The 20,199-nt window shown below is 33.0% G+C and overlaps 1 protein-coding gene across 3 annotated transcripts in view; it reads left to right on the top strand.

The window, feature by feature from the left end:
- Window positions 1-20,199, top strand: part of LOC143053522 (E3 ubiquitin-protein ligase UBR5-like) — a 57,202-nt gene that overhangs the window by 7,073 nt on the left and 29,930 nt on the right. For all 3 annotated transcript variants that reach the window (XM_076226315.1, XM_076226314.1, XM_076226313.1), the window contains exons 9-17: window positions 491-817; window positions 1,274-1,420; window positions 2,400-2,524; window positions 3,641-3,764; window positions 8,007-8,112; window positions 8,582-8,748; window positions 9,025-9,205; window positions 9,676-9,846; window positions 18,242-18,356. In XM_076226315.1, the coding sequence (XP_076082430.1) occupies window positions 491-817; window positions 1,274-1,420; window positions 2,400-2,524; window positions 3,641-3,764; window positions 8,007-8,112; window positions 8,582-8,748; window positions 9,025-9,205; window positions 9,676-9,846; window positions 18,242-18,356 (1,463 nt within the window). The remainder of the gene's footprint in view (window positions 1-490; window positions 818-1,273; window positions 1,421-2,399; window positions 2,525-3,640; window positions 3,765-8,006; window positions 8,113-8,581; window positions 8,749-9,024; window positions 9,206-9,675; window positions 9,847-18,241; window positions 18,357-20,199) is intronic.

The raw sequence follows: 20,199 nt of genomic DNA, 5'->3' as shown, positions 1-20,199 counted from the left end.
CATCTTTCTATTCTACCTACTATTATGGACAACAGTTAGTCTTACAAAAGTCTATAATAAAATATATTCTACGGTAAACAGTTGATTTCAAGGTTCACTTGTACCCACAAAATCCACAAAAACTGATCATCCAACAAATAATAATGAAATCATAGAAGATCCTTTCAGCATGATCATACAAATTGTTTGGAAGCTAGGAAGATGTGGTATGAGTGCAAATGAAACAACTCTCCATCCAATTAACAATTTATAAAAATAAACCATTATAGATCAAGGAACGGCCTTCAACACAGAGCTTTGGCTCACACCGAACAGCAAGCAATAAAGGGCCCAAAAAATTACTAGTGTAAAACCATTCAAACAGGAAAACCAACGGTCTAATCTATATAAAAACGTAAAACTAGAAACACTTATGAACCGCATAAACAGACGACAACCACTGAACATCAGATGACATGATTATTGACCATATACAAAATTTCTATTTCAGAAATGCAGAGGGATTAACTCCCTTTATGCAGTCAGTTCGAGGCTGTGCCTACCAGGGGGCACTTGTTATCCTTGACACATGTAGAAAGTTGACCAGTAAGGACGACACAGACAAAACAACATTCATGAAGATGATTTACCCTCCTGGCTCCACCCTCGACAGTTCTCCGCTACAGATGTTATGTTGTAATGACACGTGTAGTTTTACGTGGACGGGGAGAGAACATATAAAACAGGATATATTCGAGTGTAAGACATGTGGGTTGACTGGTTCCCTATGTTGCTGTACAGAGTGTGCAAGGGTGTGTCATAAAGGACATGATTGCAAGTAAGTTCTTAAATATCTACTGACATAAGAAAAGGCTGATGTTACATAAAAAACATATGTATAGGAACCAGGGACGGAAAGTCCCGATCTCTACAAAAGGGGATGAATAAACATTTTCTACACCATCTGACAGAAAAATATGTAGAAATGAAAATGACAGGAAATAATGTTTTTCTATAAATTTAATTGTTTATATGAATGATATTGGAATATTTAGGAAATTGAAACTGAAACTTCACCTACCTAGTATTAAGAAGACCAAGTCTACCAGGAGAATATGACTATTATTCTTATTACCATTAGTACTTGAATTTTTATCATCTCCCATACCTACACCTTTATTTTTCAGGAAGAGCTCTGATATTGAACCATTCTACAACTCTCCGCTATACATTAACAGAACCAGAATATTTATTTAAATTCTAGCTAAAAAAAAATTAACATATTTTATTTAAGAATGAAGAGGACCTCACCAACTGCTTACTGTGACTGCTGGGAAAAATGTAAATGTAAAAGTCTGGTTGCTGGACAACAGGGACCCAGGTTTGACTTGTTGAGCAAAATACTAACAGACACAGATCTGGTTACTCTCCCTAAAAGCAGGTTTGTTTAACAGATAGAATGAACTTCAAAACAGTGTGGCTGTGGCCATTGATTGACACATTAAATTCATCCATTGACTGGGACAATTTAGGTGAACGTTTGTATGTAACGACCACTTCTCACTATGTACTTTTTAAAGACACTTAAACTATGGGGTCACCAAAGGTTCTCAACACCTTAATAAAGTAATTCGAAAAATTAATCAGAAATAACACGAATAACCTTTATGTTTTGATTTATATAATTGATATAAATCAAAACATAAAGGTTATTCCTGATTAATTTTTCAAATTATTTTATAATTAAAGGCGTTAAGAAACCTTTGGTGACCCCACAGTTTAAATGTCTATCGTAGGTACGTCGTGTACAGTGGTCGTTACAGACAACCGTTCACGTAAATTGTCCATGTCAATGGATGAATTTAATGTGTCAATCAATGGCCACAGCCACACTATTTTGAATTTCATTCTATACACAGAAAACTGATATGTTTGTAAAATCCATGAACACTTTCAATGAATTATCCCTCATATATATACCCCTGCTAGAAAAAAGAAAAAAGAGGCTTTTTTATGACTGTCCGGTTTCTTTCAGTCATTCATAATCTGCCTGTTGACAATAGTTTTTGTCACAGTTTTCTTAAGAACTATAAATCATATTTTCCTGAAATTTTGTATCGAGCTTCATGTGATCATGTAGTACCATGTAAGACATTTACAGAATTTACACATAATCATATACTTGTATATTTTTACACTGAAGGATCATGTATGAAACTTTTGTCACCTTTTACATAGAATCTACAACTCATGGACTTCCTTTCCCATAAAATGCTGTTGGTGTTGAAATAAATTGTTTGAAGTTTTAAATAACATTAAAATTATAACAGTGATATTAATGCATCACTCGAAAAATACAAATTGCATCAACTTTCAGAGTTTTGGAGAAATATAGTTATGATCATTGTGATTCTTTTCAGAGGGGAGAATATTTTACTGTTCCTTGTACAGACTGTTGGTCGACAACTAGTAGAACAGAGACAGTATAGACCTGCAAGAACTAGAGCTCCAGGGACCAGAAATAAAACATTAGCCCAAGAATTAGGTAAGTTGGGATTGTGTACATAGTCTATTATTCTTTGTTTGGTGAAAGGAGTAAGTTCGGTAAGGGCCATATTTGGCCCCAATTATAAAGTTCATAGTTACAAGACAATAAATGCTTTAAGTTGCCTTAAAGACATGTGAGAAAGTTAAACAGAACTGTTTTTGTCAAAGTTTAATTCTAACACCTTGATTTTTACATCCCAAAAAGGTCAAGATAAGGGATTTTTGTGAAATTTGACAAAATCAGCTGGATTTCAACCAAATAAAGGACCAGGAAACATAGAGCGCAGGCGTTGACAAGCTTAATATTCAAATAAGACATGTGAAATGTCTTCACAAACATTATTTTAAAAGATCTTTGTTGTCGACGTATGCGCTCTATGTTTCCTGTCCAATAATCTATGGAAATTTACCCATTTTCATTGATTTTTTCGTGAAAAATCAATATGAGTACAACTTGTGACGTCATAATGAAACGCAGAAACGTGAAATTTTCAATAAAATGGCTTATATCCTATCTAGTCAATGTATTAGCTATAATTTATCGTGATATTGGTCAATAAATCCGAATTTGAAATTAACGCTAAAAAAGGGGGCCATTTTAGGACCTTATCGAACATACTCCTTTGAATTTGTGGTTTTAACAGAATTTGAATAAATATCTATAGCAAATTTATATTTGTTGAACACTTTAAGTTTGTGGTTAATTTTTATCCTTTTAATCTACGATAAACTTGTTTCCACAATCAGAGGATCATTATGGTTATATGATTATCACTGATAGAAATAATGTTGTTCATTGTGAGGAGAATGAAATGAAATGTGGGTAATTATTTTGTGAGACAACAACCCAACAACTTTTAAGTATAGTAAAATGAAACATCAGGATGTAACCTCTGATGCTCACATTTATGATTAAAATAAGGTTTCCATTACTCAGGCATAAACCTATATTAGCTGTTGTTGTTTACTCATCCTGAACATGAATGAAATATTTGCAACTGGAAATTAAGCAACCAAGAATCAATCAGGTGATGAAATTTGAAAATTTCTCACACATAGTATTAACGTTGTATTTTGATGACAAAATAATTGTTTCCCATTATTCTATTTACAGATATGGAGATGCCAGAACATGACCTTGAACCCCCAAAGTTTAGTCGTAGAGCATTAGAAAGAATTCTGAATGACTGGACAGCCGTTAAGGCCATGATACACAGTGGGAAGAAACAAAACACAAGGTAAGATTACCATAGTAACAGACTACACAGTTACTATAGCAACACTTTTACATGTGATAGCAACATCATAATCTTGCACTCTCAAAGCTTGTAAAGAAAAGGGGGGATGGATCTTTCAATGTATTTAATTTAGTAGATTGATGAAGGAGAAGTCACGCTAAACAAACCTTTCCAAGTGTTCAGTTTACTTGAAAAGTAAAGAAGTCTCAGGTAAAACCTTTCAAGATGTTCACTAAAATTGTGCATTTATGATAGAGTTTATTGAAAAAGATCCTAACTTTTTAATTTATTTCTTCCTGAGGATTTGTTAATTTTTAAAAGAAAGATCTAAGGCCTTAAATTTAAACGAAGAAGTTGTTAAACCACTATGAAAATAATTAATTTCATGCCGTGATGAGCTAGCGTTGCATATGAGATAACAGCACAACAGAAACTTATGCATTGAACTCTGTCTACATATCCTGAACGCATACAAATTGTGGAAAACTTGAGTGTATTTGACACAGTGATGAGAAATTGACTCATGAGTATAATGATAGAACGTGTGTAGACATTGAGATCTGTGTGAGTTACTGTTATGTGCTGCTGGTATGATACTTTGTATTACTTTTTCTGAGCATGGAAAAAACATCTTATAGGTGGAGAGTTGTAATTCCAAGTTGGTGTTGTTTGTATACTGCACTTTGACTCAGAATGGTTGACCCTTACGAATTGTGAATTGGATAAGAGAGTTGTCTATTGGCACTCATACCACATCTTCTTATATCTTTTGATTAGGTTTACCTTAATATTATCCACATTTTAATGCACATAGCCACCATGATATAGCATGCAATGGTTGTGATGGTTAACAGGAATGATGCTTTTGTAGTATTTGGGATCGCCTGATAGCCACATTCCTCTTCTGTTTGTTCCATTCTTCAAAGTCATGTTATTTTATGTTCAGAAATTATTGCGAAAAATGTGGCAACGTTATAATTGCAATAATTTAAACTTGCATTTTGATTTTTTTGTCGAGCCTGCAACTTTTGTTGCAGAAAGCTCGACATAGGGATAGTGATCTGTCGGCGGCGTTAGCTCACTTCTTAAAAGCTTTATATTTTTGAAGGTGAAAACCCTGAATGCTTCATACTTTGTATATAGATGCTTCATGTTACGAAGTTCCCGTCAGTCACATGTCCAATGTCCTTGACCTCATTTTCATGGTTCAGTGACCACTTGAAAAAAAAGTTCAAATTTTTTGTAATGTTGAATTCTCTCTTATTATAAGTAATAGGATAACTATATTTGATATGTGTGTATCTTGCAAGGTCCTCATGTCTGTCAGACAGTTTTCACTTGACCTCTACCTCATTTCATGGATCAGTGAACAAGGTTAAGTTTTGATGGTCAAGTCCATATCTCAGATACTATAAGCAATAGGGCTAGTATATTCGGTGTATGGAAGGACAGTAAGGTGTACATGTCCAACTGGCAGGTGTCATTTGACCTTGACCTCATTTTCATGGTTCAGTGGTTATAGTTAAATTTTTGTGTTTTGGTCTGTTTTTCTCATACTATATGCAATAGGTCTACTATATTTGTTGTATGGAATGATTGTAAGGTGTACATGTCTAGCGGGCAGATGTCATGTGACCTTGACCTCATTTTCATGGTTCAGTGGTCAAAGTTAAGTTTTTGAGTTTTGGTCTTTTTATCTAATACTTTATGCCATAGGTCAACTATATTTGGTGTATGGAAATATTTTATGATCTTTATGTCAGTCGCGAAGGTTTTATTTGACCTTGACCTCATTTTCACGGTTCATTGCACAGTGTTAAGTTTTTGTTTTTGGTCTATTTTTCTTAAACTATAAGTAATGGGTCAACTATATATGTTGTATAGAAGCATTGTTAGCTGTACATGTCTGCCTGGCCTGGTTCATCTGACCTTGACCTCATTTCAAGGTTCATTGGTCTTTGTTTAGTTATCTTGGTTAATGTTAAGTTTATGTGACAGTTGTAATAAAGCTTCGCTTATACTTAGGACTATCAACATAATATCAATGATTAGTATCGAAGGCAAGACATTTCAGCGTGTGCACTCTTGTTTTAAATTAAACAGGATTTTTCTCAATATCTCAAAAATTATAATCACATTTTAGTCTAAAATGACAAAATCGCAATAATAAATGAATGCCATTATTTCTGAATTTACAGTAGTATGTTTTTTTCTTGTAAGAATTTGGTAAGGAAAAAATTCCAGCAATGATGAACACATTTGAAGCTTAATGACCTTGCACTAGAACAGAAGTCTTCACATTGACCTCTTTCTACACATTCCTTACAAAATTGGTATTTGAGTGTATGTGTTACACACACAATGATAAAAAATGATAATAGTGAGTTGTAGATTCAATGATTCCTTGGGAGTATGTAGAAATTGAGGTCTGTCTGGATTCAATGTTTTGTAGTGCAGGTATGATATGCTTATGGTTGGTTTCTCTGAGCATGGAAAAAAGAAAAATATTAAGGGGCAATCAAAAAAAATTTAAAATGGCAAAAAGGATAAAAATGTTTAATACACAGAAAACAAAAAATTGTTGATCAGAAACAGTTAATCAAGATTATTGTAAACAAATTTCTTTTTGTAAGCGATTGCTTTTTTACCAACTTTTGCAATCAGAAAAATAACATTGATAAATAGTTGCTATATGCAGAGTTACACTAATATAAATGTGATAATTCATGCTGTGATGAGTATAGAAGGCCGTATGAACAGCATCATATCAGACTTCTATACATTGAACTCTTGTCTGCTTATCTCTTGTTTAGCACAAAATTGGTTTTGAATGTGTGTGTTACACTTGATGATGAGAAATTAATTGTGAGTTGTTAAAACTATGATAACAATGGAGGTCTGTAGGTATTGAGATCTGTGTAGAATTCTGTAAAGAGAGGCTGGTATGATACTTAGTATTACTTTTCTGAGCATGAATCTATTGTGACAGTTTTGGAATCTCCTCTAGGGTTTAAAAATGAAAAAATAAGTTCAAAGTACTTTTAAATATTTGGTTGTTTTTTTATGGCCCCGCAAAGAAGTTGTCGGTGCCATATAGTTTTACCCTTGTCCGAAATTCCGTAATTCCGAAATTCCAAAATTCCGTAATTCCCTCATTCCGTTATTCCGCAACAAACCATTATACAGAGTTTTTTTCTAAACACCTTCAGATATTGGGCTGATTTTTGGTTTGTGAGTTCACCATGATGAGTTACAGGTCAAGTTCAAGTTTTGTTACGCTCAACTAATTTTTGCCGAAATTAGGGGCTTTGGACTTTGAGAAATTGTTGAAAATCACAGTTATACAGATTTTTTTCTAAACACCTTCAAATATTGGGCTGATTTTTGGTATGTGAGTTAACCATGATGAGTTACAGGTCAAGTTCAAGTTTCATCCAGCTCAACTAATTTTTGCCGAAATTACGGGCTTTGGACTGAGAAATTGTTGAAAATCACAGTTGTCTGGATTTTTTTTCTAAACGCCTTCAGATATAGGGCTGAATTTTGGTTTATGAGTTCACCATCATGTTTGTGTCCATATGTCGCTTTGACACATCTAGTTTTAAATTGAATAGCTTAGCACAATAGTCAAGATTTCAAAGATTAATTTTTGGAGAAATTCAAACAGAATTGATGAAAGTTACATGCAACATAATATCTGATTATAAAATTTCCATTCCCATGCTGGATTTATCCCTCATATTGTGATCTGCATTTGAACTGGGACTTTGGGTAATACTAACATTACATGTATTTGTAGTCCACTTTAATGCAGTGATGGGCATCTTTATGTGAGCGATCTGAATAATTGTTGATAGAGTCAGCAATAAATGACTCGGTCCAATTATTTCAATGATTTAAAATCACATCTGAGCATAAAAGATTACATGTTGACTGGAATTGTATTAAACAACAAGACAAAGCTACCTGTGTACTGTAAATATAAAATAATTGCATACATGTATTATTGTGTTTTTTGTAAAATGGACAAAAATGTGAGGTTAAATATTGTGATTGCAGGAAAACTTGCATTCATGTCTTTGTATCAGAGATAAAAATTAAGTTTCTATTATTGTGATACTCAACCAGTAGCATTATTTCATGTATTTGTAGTAATAAAAACCTCACGATAATTCTGAAATAACGGTGTTTTTCCACCTCCACCATCAATCATTATAAACTTTAACATTGCTTTTTTTTCAGTTGCCCAGATGTTGTGTATGAAGATCAGTTATATTTAGACAGTCAAAGTGGTACAGCTCATCTAGACAAGTTTACACACAATCTGTTGGTCAAGTGTAGCGTAGAGGTAGGTATAAAACCAAATCACAGTTACCAAAAAACATTAAAATGAGATGGAAATACAATTTGGACATGTTATTGTGATTATTTCGTATCTGCTAACTATTATCGTTATCTTGAAAATAACTAAGAATAGGGGAGACTCCATTTCAGTCTGTCACAAAACAAAATGATTTCATAATTGTTTTTGTCCAGTGAATAGAACTTATAGATATCTGTCAATTATTGATGGCTGTATGTTGATTTGTAGATCTATGTCTTTTGTTTTTGCTGAGTTTGATGTTTGATCTTACATTTTGTCTTATGATAATCCCATGGTGCTTAAAACAAATCCTCTTATTCATACTCAAAAATTCAAACTCACATCATTTTATGTAATAAAAAAAATTCTAGTTCTTGGAATACATTGATCACTAAAGCATGGTGGAGTTTTGGGATGTTTTTTTTAAAGTCTAGAAATGCTTGTAATTTTTCAGATGTTAGAAACACTTTTGACAACATTGATCCGAGAGATGCAGAATGATAATACTGAGGGTCGTAAAGCCGAGGCAAAAACTGTGGCTCGTAGATTTGTACGATCAGTAGCAAGAATCTTTGTCGTCATCAGTATTGAGATGTCACCTGATGCTAACAAAAAGAAAAGGTATGACACATAAAAATTCTGGCAATGCTGAAGAATACAGTCTTTTCTATATCTATCAAAATGAGGGGGGGGGGGGGAAAAACTTTTTGTTGCATGTTAATGAACTAGCATAAAAAAAAAAATTACATCTGAAAGAAAAATTAAAGTTTTAGAAACAAATTACAATGTCGGTATTTATGGAATTATTTTTTTTTTAGTAAAAAAGTATAGCATTTGTTTGTAAGAGTGGAGCTGTTGTCTTAGTATTTGCTGTACTATGTTACTTTTTTCTTGCAGTTCAACATCTAAGTCATGTGAGGCATTAGTGAGATGTAAAAAGGCTTTCCAAGCTTTGATAAATATAGCTATTGAAGAACTTTGTGAGATTGGTAACTCATTAATTGCTCCTGTAAGAATGGGAGTCACAAGACCTACTGCTCCATTCTCATTGGTCAGTGGAAATATTGAAGCAGTACAGGTTAGTATCAAATTATTTTGGAGGTCACAAGACGTACTGCTATACAGGTTTAAAGTATTTTGTAATATACATGTACAATGAGAATAGTATAAAGTTATTAACAACAGTTTTGAATTCATTAGACAAAGGTTATATTGAAATAGGGGTTGAAATATGTATCAAACAGCTTTTATATTAGATATCAAAATCAAGCGTTCATTAGTATAAGCTCCACCGCCTCTGCAAAAATTTTGTGCGACCTGAATAATTTCCCTTGTAAACAAAAACTTATTTTCCTTGTTGGAATTCATGGACACAATTTATTGAGAAATTTTTTTCTATCAGACAAGCAACATTTAAATTGATAAATACTTTTGGAATTGGGTACAAACTTTAACAGAAGAAAGGGCAGGCCAGGGAACTTGACAATGAATTTGAATACTGAAAGAAACAAACAAATTTTCACTTGGATTCTGTATCTATTATTACAGGGAAGTGAGGAGATATTTAATGTTGACCCACTTCCAGCTAGAACAAGTTCTTCAGACACTGGAACTGGTTCCTCTTACATTTCTCACTCAAGTGTGCTACCATCACACCAGAGTAGCAGGGATCCAGTTGAAAGAGATGACGATGAGATAATGCAAGCAGACGTTGAAGAGGTAGGATTAATTATATCATTTGATACTTGGGTTAAAAAAAATAATATATGTGTTTCCTATTACATCTGCGATAAAAATAGGGTTGGTAGGTAGGGATTTTTTATTTTTGTATTTTACCATTTCATTTAGACTCTGGAAGGGACATTCTGACTTTACAGTGCTTTTTGAAAAATAACCAAAAAAAGCTTTTTAGGGTAGGCTATTTTTTTATACGACCGCAAAATTTGAAAAATTTTTCGTCGTATATTGCTATCACGTTGGCGTCGGCGTCGTTGTCGTCGTCGTCCGAATACTTTTAGTTTTCGCACTCTAACTTTAGTAAAAGTGAATGGAAATCTATGAAATTTTAACACAAGGTTTATGACCACAAAAGGAAGGTTGGTATTGATTTTGGGAGTTTTGGTCCCAACATTTTAGGAATTAGGGGCCAAAAAGGGCCCAAATAAGCATTTTCTTGGTTTTCGCACTATAACTTTAGTTTAAGTTAATAGAAATCTATGAAATTTTGACACAAGGTTTATGACCACAAAAGAACGGTTGGGATTGATTTTGGGAGTTTTGGTTTTAACAGTTTAGGAATTAGGGGCCAAAAAAGGGCCCAAATAAGCATTATTCTTGGTTTTCGCACAATAACTTTAGTTTAAGTAAATAGAAATCAATGAAATTTAAACACAATGTTAATGACTACAAAAGGAAGGTTGGTATTGATTTTGGGAGTTTAGGTCCCAACAGTTTAGGAATTAGGGGCCAAAAAGGGACCCAAATAAGCATTTTTCTTGGTTTTCGCACCATAACGTTAGTATAAGTAAATAGAAATCTATGAAATTTAAACACAAGGTTTATGACCATAAAAGGAAGGTTGGTATTGATTTTGGGAGTTTTGGTCCCAACAGAATAAGGGGCCCAAAGGGTCCAAAATTAAACTTTGTTTGATTTCATCAAAATTGAATAATTGGGGTTCTTTGATATGCCGAATCTAACTGTCATGACTGTGTATGTAGATTCTTAACTTTTGGTCCCGTTTTCAAATTGGTCTACATTAAGGTCCAAAGGGTCCAAAATTAAACTTAGTTTGATCAGGGTTTAAGCTAGGATTTTGAGGGCTTTAGTCACTTTTGCGCGCTATTAAAATCAACTTTATTTTGTGTATAAGCAATAGAACAATGATGTATATTACTAGCTTCATCTTTTGACTTGGTCAGATTTTAAGGGATTGAGGCACCAGCATGATTGGCAGTTATTTTATGATTTGACTGTATTGGCCATTATTATGAAAGATTCTGACGTGGAATCCAGAAATTTAGTTCACAATTTCTCTTCAGTTTATTCCAGGGGTCATTCCTGAACAACAAAAGTTGGATTCTATTTTTTTAAAACAAGGAATCACAGCAGAAATTAATTTGCAATGATTATTTCACTGCATAATCATTATCCTTATAAAACGTCTAAGTCGATATTTGGATATCATTTCTATCAAGTTGGAAATGTATTATATCCTTTTTGGAACGATTATAAGGACTGAAAGGAGGTTGTAAACAAATCAACAATAGATCACGTTTACTACTTTCGGTTTTAAAATGAAACGAAAACGGGAAGTGACACGTGGATAATAAATTCAAAACGAGTCCGGATTCATCAGGAAATTATTATTTTTCGATTTAAATTCCTTTAGTAAGAGATATATATTTGTCTCTCTCGTTTAATTGATTCTAAATGATTTCGTATTTTACGTTTTTAATGTCTATAAATAGTCAAAGGGATACTTTCACGCATGCGTAGAACACAATACAGGAAGCACCTGTTTAAAACATTTCTCGTGAACTTTTTGAATAAACACATGAAAGTTCTTTATTTTAAATGGAAATTGTCGAAAATTTTTGATGAAAATTTAAATCAAATATGACGAAAATGCCTTCGAATGACGAATCTACGACAAACTAACTTCAGATTGTGATCGTTTGGGAAATATTGAAATTCAAATGCGAACTGTCCGGGTTGTTACATTTTTGATTAAATGACGAAATTATACTCCTGGTTGTTGAAATGCCAACTGACTGATTTTCCTGGGGAAATAATTATGATGGTCATTCAATTATGGGGTTAATTAATAAATTACTGATAAGTGACCCATCTGATGGCGATAAGCGGATTAGTTGTAATCACAACTTGTAACAACTGTTGAAAATGTTAATTACCTGGAGGTCATAAACTTGTCAAAAGATGAAGACAGGTAGATTTATAGTTTTTATTGCGAAATTTTTTTTACACTTCCAAAATTAAAGTGACGAAAATGATTTGAAATACTTTCATCAATGAGAAAACCCTTTCGTAAAATACGAAAGTGACAGGCGCTAGCAAAATCACTGGTTTGATTTTGACAAAAAATGAATCAGTTAGGTTCTTTGATATGCTGAATCAAAAAATGTACTTAGATTCTTGATTATTGGCCCAGTTTTCAGATTGGTCCAAATCGGGGTCCAAAATTAAACTTTGTTTGATTTCATCAAAAATTGAATAAATGGGGTTCTTTGATATACCAAATCTAACTGTGTATGTAGATTCTTCATTTTTGGTCCTGTTTTCAAATTGGTCTACACTAAAGTCCAAAGGGTCCAAAATTAAACTTAGTCTGATTTTAACAAAAATTGAAATCTTGGGGTTCTTTGATATGCTGAATCCAAAAATGTACTTAGATTTTTTATTATGGGCCCAGTTTTCAAGTTGGTCCAAATCAGGATCTAAAATTATTATATTAAGTATTGTGCAATAGCAAGTCTTTTCAATTGCACAGTATTGCGCAATGGCAAGAAATATCTAATTGCACAATATTGTGAAATAGCAATTTTTTTTTTAATTAGAGTTATCTTTCTTTGTCCAGAATAGTAAGCAAGAAATATCTAATTGCAAAATATTGTGCAATAGCAAGATTTTTTTTTAATTGGAGTTATCTTTCTTTTTCCATAATCAACTTAAATCTTTGTTTTATACAATATACAATGTATATTCACTTTTTACTACCAACTGATAAATTAAAATAATCTTTACCATTCAGTGACAACAAGCAGTTTTTTTTACATCTTATTTCCTTATCTTATCTAAAATGTTTTAAGATAATGTATGTTGGACATTTGCCAGACATGACTATGATGTCATTTTCTATTTTTATTTGCCAATAACTTTATGTAAATAACTTCATTGGAAATTTGCCAATATAAAATGTTGCTGATGAAGTTTTTAGTGGAAGAAGACGTCAAGTCTTCTGAAGACTTAAGGGGCCGACCATTGGCTTTGAGTCTCCGTATGCCGCATTCATTTCGTGTATTACAATTTCAAAACAACTTAGATTCCTGACACCGATTTTTACACATGATTGGGCATCTGAATCATTTAATTTGTAAATTATGATTGTAAAACAATCACTATCGTAAATATGACCCTTTTATTTATGTAAATTATTAGGTTTCATCTCATCCACATGAACGTAATTTGTTTACTTGTAACAGGATGTTTTAACTGTAGATATTTGTATTACGCATGCGTGAATTTGGTATCGGTACAACTCGCCCTGTTTACAAGTTCGCCCTTGAAGTTACGAATTTGCAATCCTGCAGACAAGAAGATTTTATTTTTATATAAATAAAAAGGATATATAAAGTGTTATCTTTATTCATGGGTTTCATTTGTCATGTGAATTAGATGCCCTTCGTAACATACATGTGAACCTCCCGTTTAGGAGAACAAACTCCCGTGTATGAAATTTTTCAGACGCCATATTTGATCATTTCTTACTACTGTACGGGTGTAATTGACACCTGTGTTAAATTTTACCTGAACATCAAAGAAGATGTATAATTATATGGCTTCACTTGACAGCTTGGGTGTCAAACATACTGGTAATCAACGATGTTTACCTCCGGCTAACTGCCGTTGTGTTATCAAAACGATGTGTATTGGGAATATTGAAATACTTTTTTGTTACTTCCCTTTGTTTTATCCTGTTTTCAGTTATTTTGCTGTAAATGGTAAAAAGACTATAAATGATTAATATTTTAATCAAATAATCATAAAAGGATGTTGATTAAATGAATTTAAATGATTTTGGACAAATAAAAAAATTAAAATTTATAAATTATTTTATTAATTTAGACCTCCTTTCAAGGATTAAATTGAAGTTTATATATTAAATTTGTTTATAACTGGTTATAAGTCAACATACAATATGTGCAACCAGGCAAATAGTCTAGCTTCTGCTAGCTTCATGTATAATTTTTCTACCGATTTAATATATAACTAGAATTATGCAAACAGACTTAAGGAAAAGGCATGTAAGTCATGTAAGTTCATACAAATATGACACTTTTTCTAGACAATCCAGATCTTGCAAAATATATCGCTAAAAATTGTAACCTTTAATTTTGTTGTTGTGCAGTAAAAACCCATATGGGAACTTTCAAAAGTTGGCAGGTATGTAACAAGTCTTACTATTTTTATGCTCCATTTATGGGCAATATGTTTTCTAGTCTGTCCGTCCGTCCTGCTTCTGGTTATAAAGTTTATGGTCGAGGTAGTTTTTGATGAAGTTGAAATCCAATCAACTTGAAACTTAGTACACATGTGTTCCTCTTGATATGATCTTCTTAATTACTGCCAAATTAAAGATTTTACCTAATTTTCATAGTCAACTGAACATAGAAAATGATTGTACGGATGGGAAATCCATGTACTTATGACCTTTTCTTGTTTGAAGAAAAAAAATACATTTTAACGATAATGGAACAAAGCAGCCTGGGTAAGTGGGGCTGCTTTTATGGTAATTCAAGTTACCTTTTATTCACCTTCTTCCACTTCAGAGCTATCAGCTCTTTGATTTTTATTGTTTTATACAATAAACAATGTATATTCACTTTTACTACCAACCAATCTTTACCATTCAGTGATAACAAGCACTTTATTTTACATTTTAATATTTTATGATGTATTTAAAAGAGTAGTTATTGTTGCAAACTCCATTAGAAATTTGAATTGATATCAGTTTTGGAAAAAGGGAAACGGGGATGTGAAAAAAGGGGGGAGGTTAAATTTTTCTCATTTCAGATTTCATAAATAAAAAGAAAATTTCTTCAAACATTTTTTTGAGAGGATTAATATTCAACAGCATAGTGAATTGCTAAAAGGCAAAAGCAAACTTTTAAGTTCATTAGACCACATTCATTCTGTGTCAGAAACCTATGCTGTGTCAACTATTTAATTTTAGATTTAAAAAGTTTGAAGAAGAAATCTTTAATTGTAAAATTTGTAAAATCTTGACATTTGTTTTGTGTAAAAAAAACCCATGTAATGTCAAAAATTTGATCACAATCCAAATTCAGAGCTGTATCACGCTAGAATGTTTTGTCCATACTTGCCCCAACTGTTCAGGGTTCGACCTCTGCGGTCGTATAAAGCTGCGCCCTGCGGAGCACCTGGTTTTAGCTTAAAAAATAGTGACTGTAGGGTAAACACAAATTCTTTTTTATTTAGCCTTTATAATTGTTTTCATTCTTGCATCTAAATTATTTGAGTATAAATATGTCACATAGAAATTTATACAGGCGCGGATCCAGAGGGGGGGTTCCGGGGGTTGGAACCCCCCCTTTTTTTTGGACGATCAATGCATTTGAATGGGGACATGTAATTGGAACCCCCCCTTTGTCCTGGGTTAGGAACCCCCTCTTTTTAAAATGGCTGGATCCGCCCCTGTTTATATATAAATAAGGAGATAGTGGTATGATTTTTAGCTCACCTGTTCCGAAGGGACAAGTGAGCTTATGCCATCACTTGGCGTCCGTCGTCGTCCGTCGTCTGTCGTCCGTCGTTTGTCGTCGTAAACTATTTCAAGAATCTTCTCCTCTGAAACTACTGGGCCAAATACTTTCAAACTTTAACTGAATGTTCCTTAGGGTATCTAGTTTGTAAAGTGTATCCGAAGTTATGATCTATCAACAAACATGGTCGCCATTGCTAAAAATAGAACATAGGGGTCAAATGCAGTTTTTGGCTTATAACTCAAAAACCAAAGCATTTAGAGCAAATCTGACTGGGGTAATATTGTTTATCAGGTCAAGATCTATCTGCCCTTAAATTTTCAGATGAATCAGACAACCCGTTGTTGGGTTGCTGCCCCTGAATTGGTAATTTTGAGGAAATTTTGCTGTTTTTGGTTATTATCTTGAATATTATTATAGATAGAGATAAACTGTATACAGGAATAATGTTCAGCAAAGTAAGATTTACAAATAAGTCAACATAACGGAAATGGTCAGTTGACCCCTTTAGGAGTTATTGCCCTTTATAGTCAATTTTTAACCATTTTTCGTAAATCTTAGTAATCTTTTACAAAAATCTTCTCCTCTGAAACTACTGGGCCAAATACTTCCAAACTTTAATTGAATGTTCCTTAGGGTATCTAGTTTGTAAATTGTATCCGAAGTTATGATCTATCAACAAACATGGTCGCCATTGCTAAAAATAGAACATAGGGGTCAAATGCAGTTTTTGGCTTATAACTCAAAAACCAAAGCATTTAGAGCAAATCTGACGGGGTAATATTCTTTACCAGGTAAGATCTATCTACCCTGAAATTTTCAGATGAATCAGACAACCTGTTGTTGGGTTGCTGCCCCTGAATTGGTAATTTTAAGGAAATTTTGCTGTTTTTGGTTATTATCTTGAATATTATTATAGATAGAGATAAACTGTAAACAGGAATAATGTTCAGCAAAGTAAGATTTACAAATAAGTCAACATAACGGAAATGGTCAGTTGACCCCTTTAGGAGTTATTGCCCTTTATAGTCAATTTTTAACCATTTTTCGTAAATCTTAGTAATCTTTTACAAAAATCTTCTCCTCTGAAACTACTGGGCCAAATACTTCCAAACTTTAACTGAATGTTCCTTAGGGTATCTTGTTTGTAAATTGTATCAGAAGTTGTGATCTATCAACAAACATGGTCGCCATTGCTAAAAATAGAACATAGGGGTCAAATGCAGTTTTTGGCTTATAACTCAAAAACCAAAGCATTTAGAGCAAATCTGACATGGGATAATATTGTTTATCAGGTCAAGATCTATCTGCCCTGAAATTTTCAGATGAATCAGACAACCTGTTGTTGGGTTACTGCCTCTGAATTGGTAATTTTAAGGAAATTTTGCTGTTTTTGGTTATTATCTTGAATATTATTATAGATAGAGATAAACTGTAAACAGCAATAATGTTCAGCAAAGTAAGATTTACAAATAAGTCAACATGACGGAAATGGTCAGTTGACCCCTATAGGAGTTATAGCCCTTTATAGTCAATTTTTAACCATTTTTCGTAAATCTTAGTTATCTTTTACAAAAATCTTCTCCTCTGAAACTACTGGGCCAAATACTTCCAAACTTTAACTGAATGTTCCTTAGGGTATCTAAGATACCCTAAGGAACATGATTCTAGTTTGTAAATTTTATCCGAAGTTATGATCTATCAACAAACATGGTCGCCATTGCTAAAAATAGAACATAAGGGTCAAATGCAGTTTTTGGCTTATAACTCAAAAACCAAAGCATTTAGAGCAAATCTGACGTTGGGTAATATTGTTTATCAGGTCAAGATCTATCTGCCCTGAAATTTTCAGATGAATCAGACAACCTGTTGTTGGGTTGCTGCCCCTGAATTGATAATTTTAAGGAAATTTTGCTGTTTTTGTTTATTATCTTGAATATAATTATAGATAGAAATAAACTGTAAACAGCAATAATGTTCAGCAAAGTAAGATCTTCAATTAAGTCAATTTGACCAAAATTGTCAATTGACCCCTTAAGGAGTTATTGCCCTTTAAAGACTTTTTTCACAATTTGTTCATCATGTTGACTTACTTTAAAAAATCTTCTCCTTTGAAACTGCTGTATCAATTTCAGCCAAACTTAGGCTAAATGAGTTTCAGAGTATCTAGTATAAATTTTATATTTTATTTCCTTGTATGTCAGAAACATAGCTCCTATGGCTAAAATAGAACATAGGAGAAAATGATTATTTTTTTTGGCTTTTGAAGAAAATAGGACGATCCAAAAAACATTTAAATAAATTGAAAAGCCAAAATAATCATTGATGAGAGATTTAACCAAAAGAATTAAGGTGAGCGATTCAGGCTCTTGAGAGCCTCTTGTTAATGAGACAACTATCTACCAGAATTAAAATGAAGTGGATGTTAGCAATTATGAGCCTTCAACAATGAGAAAAATCCATTACTTTGTGATTTCGTCTGACCCAACAGTTAGTCTGGTCCACTTGTCCACACTGTACTAAATCTAATCTTCAGAAAATTGACGGATACATATGATGAATAAAACATAGCTGTAAAATTGTTTTTGTAGGTTGAGGTTGTTGATGGGTTGGAAAGAGATGATGACGGATCAGATATTGATCATAATGAGGACCATCAGTCAGAACACTCAGATCAGGATCAAGGTCATGGTGATCATGAAGAAGGTCAGTAATGTCTATTTATACAACTGCAAAAATTGAAAATTTTTTGGTCGTATATTGGTATCACATTGGCATCGTCGTCGTCGTCCGAATACTTTTGGTTTTCGCACTATAACTTTAGTTTAAGTAAATAGAAATGTATGAAATTTAAACACAAGGTTTATGACCATAAAAGGAAGGTGGGATTGATTTTGGAAGTTTTGGTCCCAACAGTTTAGGAATTATGGGGCCAAAAAGGGCCCAAATAAGCATTTTCTAGGTTTTCGCTCTATAACTTTACTTTAAGTAAATAGAAATCAATGATATTTTGACACAAAGTGTATGACCACAAAAGGAAGGTTGGGATTGATTTTGGTTGTTTTGGTTCCAACTGTTCAGGAATTAGGGGCCAAAAAAGGGCCCATATAAGCATTATTCTTAGTTTTTATACGACCGCAAAAAATGAATTTTTTTTTGTCGTACATTGGGATCACGTTGGCATTGTTGTCTGCGTCGTCGGCCAAAGACATTTGGTTTTCGCACTCTCACTTAGGGGTCATCCATAATTGTCAACCATTTTCCAAAGTGTACAAAACGTACACTCGGGGGGAGGGGGTTAAAAAATCAACATTTTTACCGTACGCTTTTTTTTTTATTATTTCCGAAATTTATTTCGTGTCCGTAGGCATGGTAGGGAAGGTCGATGTATAAAATTAAGAATTGGCTTGGATGTGTTTCTCTTCTTATTTCTTCTTTATTATTTTCACTTGATGATATTTATTTCGTTATCATAATTCTCCTCAATCCGGATTGAACGATCAAAAGATCAAATCATATGAAAACTAAATTTTTCAAAAATGTGAACTAGTAAAATTATTTAAACAAAAAGTTTGCAAGCATTTCTCAGTACCCCCTATTGTCAATTTCACCTGCTTTATTATAGATCGTTCTCGTTTCACTCTGTTTAATAAACAAAATCGATGGAAACACTAAATTCTTTGAATGTTTTGATTTTGACAAGACGCCATTTTGTGAAAAGATTTTAAACTGGTCCATTGATTAATTTTCTTGTAATGCATTCCAAAATAGTAAACCAGTAAACCGGAAGTAAACTTATTTTTCTTAGCATAAGCCTCTTTTAATTAGGAGCACCTCCATATGAAGTTTAATCTTAACTTAAAAAATATCCAGTATATATATACATAAACAATAATAGTGCCATGAATGGCAAATTTACAGGGACCTTTTAAATAGAAATACAGGCGGGAAATTTAAAAACTTTAAATGTTTTAAAACATTACTCTTTTATTTATTGCTGTCTTGAGCTCTGATTCTACAACAACTGTCAGTCCATCCTTTACCAATGCAATATAACCATGCACTTCCCTTTATTTGATTCTTTATAGCATAATTTATGTGCCCTTTTGTTTATCTTTTGCATGCTCTAGGTGCCCTTTTTCATTGGAGTTACCATTCCAACTGTGTGATAGGGGAAACACTAATCTTTGTACTCTTTATTCTGACAAAACACAAGCATCACAGACAGATGTCATCAAATAAAACAGTCAGATATGTTTTAGTTTATTTTCAATGCAAATTTCTATATTAAACTAAAATATAATAAACAGGATCTTCTTTTTATTAAGAATGATTGATTCCTCTCTTGAAATCTGAAAATGGTTGATGTACACTTTTTGAGGGAGGGTGGGGGGTCTGAAAAAGTGTACGTTTTGTACACTTTGGAAAATGGTTGACAATTATGGATGACCCCTTAAGTAAAAGTAAATAGAAATCTATGAAATTTAAACACAAGGTTTATGACCATAAAAGGAAGGTTGGGATTGATTTTGGAAGTTTTGGTCCCAAC

The sequence above is a fragment of the Mytilus galloprovincialis genome, chromosome 12 (assembly GCF_965363235.1).
Source record: "Mytilus galloprovincialis chromosome 12, xbMytGall1.hap1.1, whole genome shotgun sequence".
Taxonomy (NCBI): Eukaryota; Metazoa; Mollusca; class Bivalvia; order Mytilida; family Mytilidae; genus Mytilus; species Mytilus galloprovincialis.
This window is presented reverse-complemented; position numbering and strand designations above follow the sequence as displayed.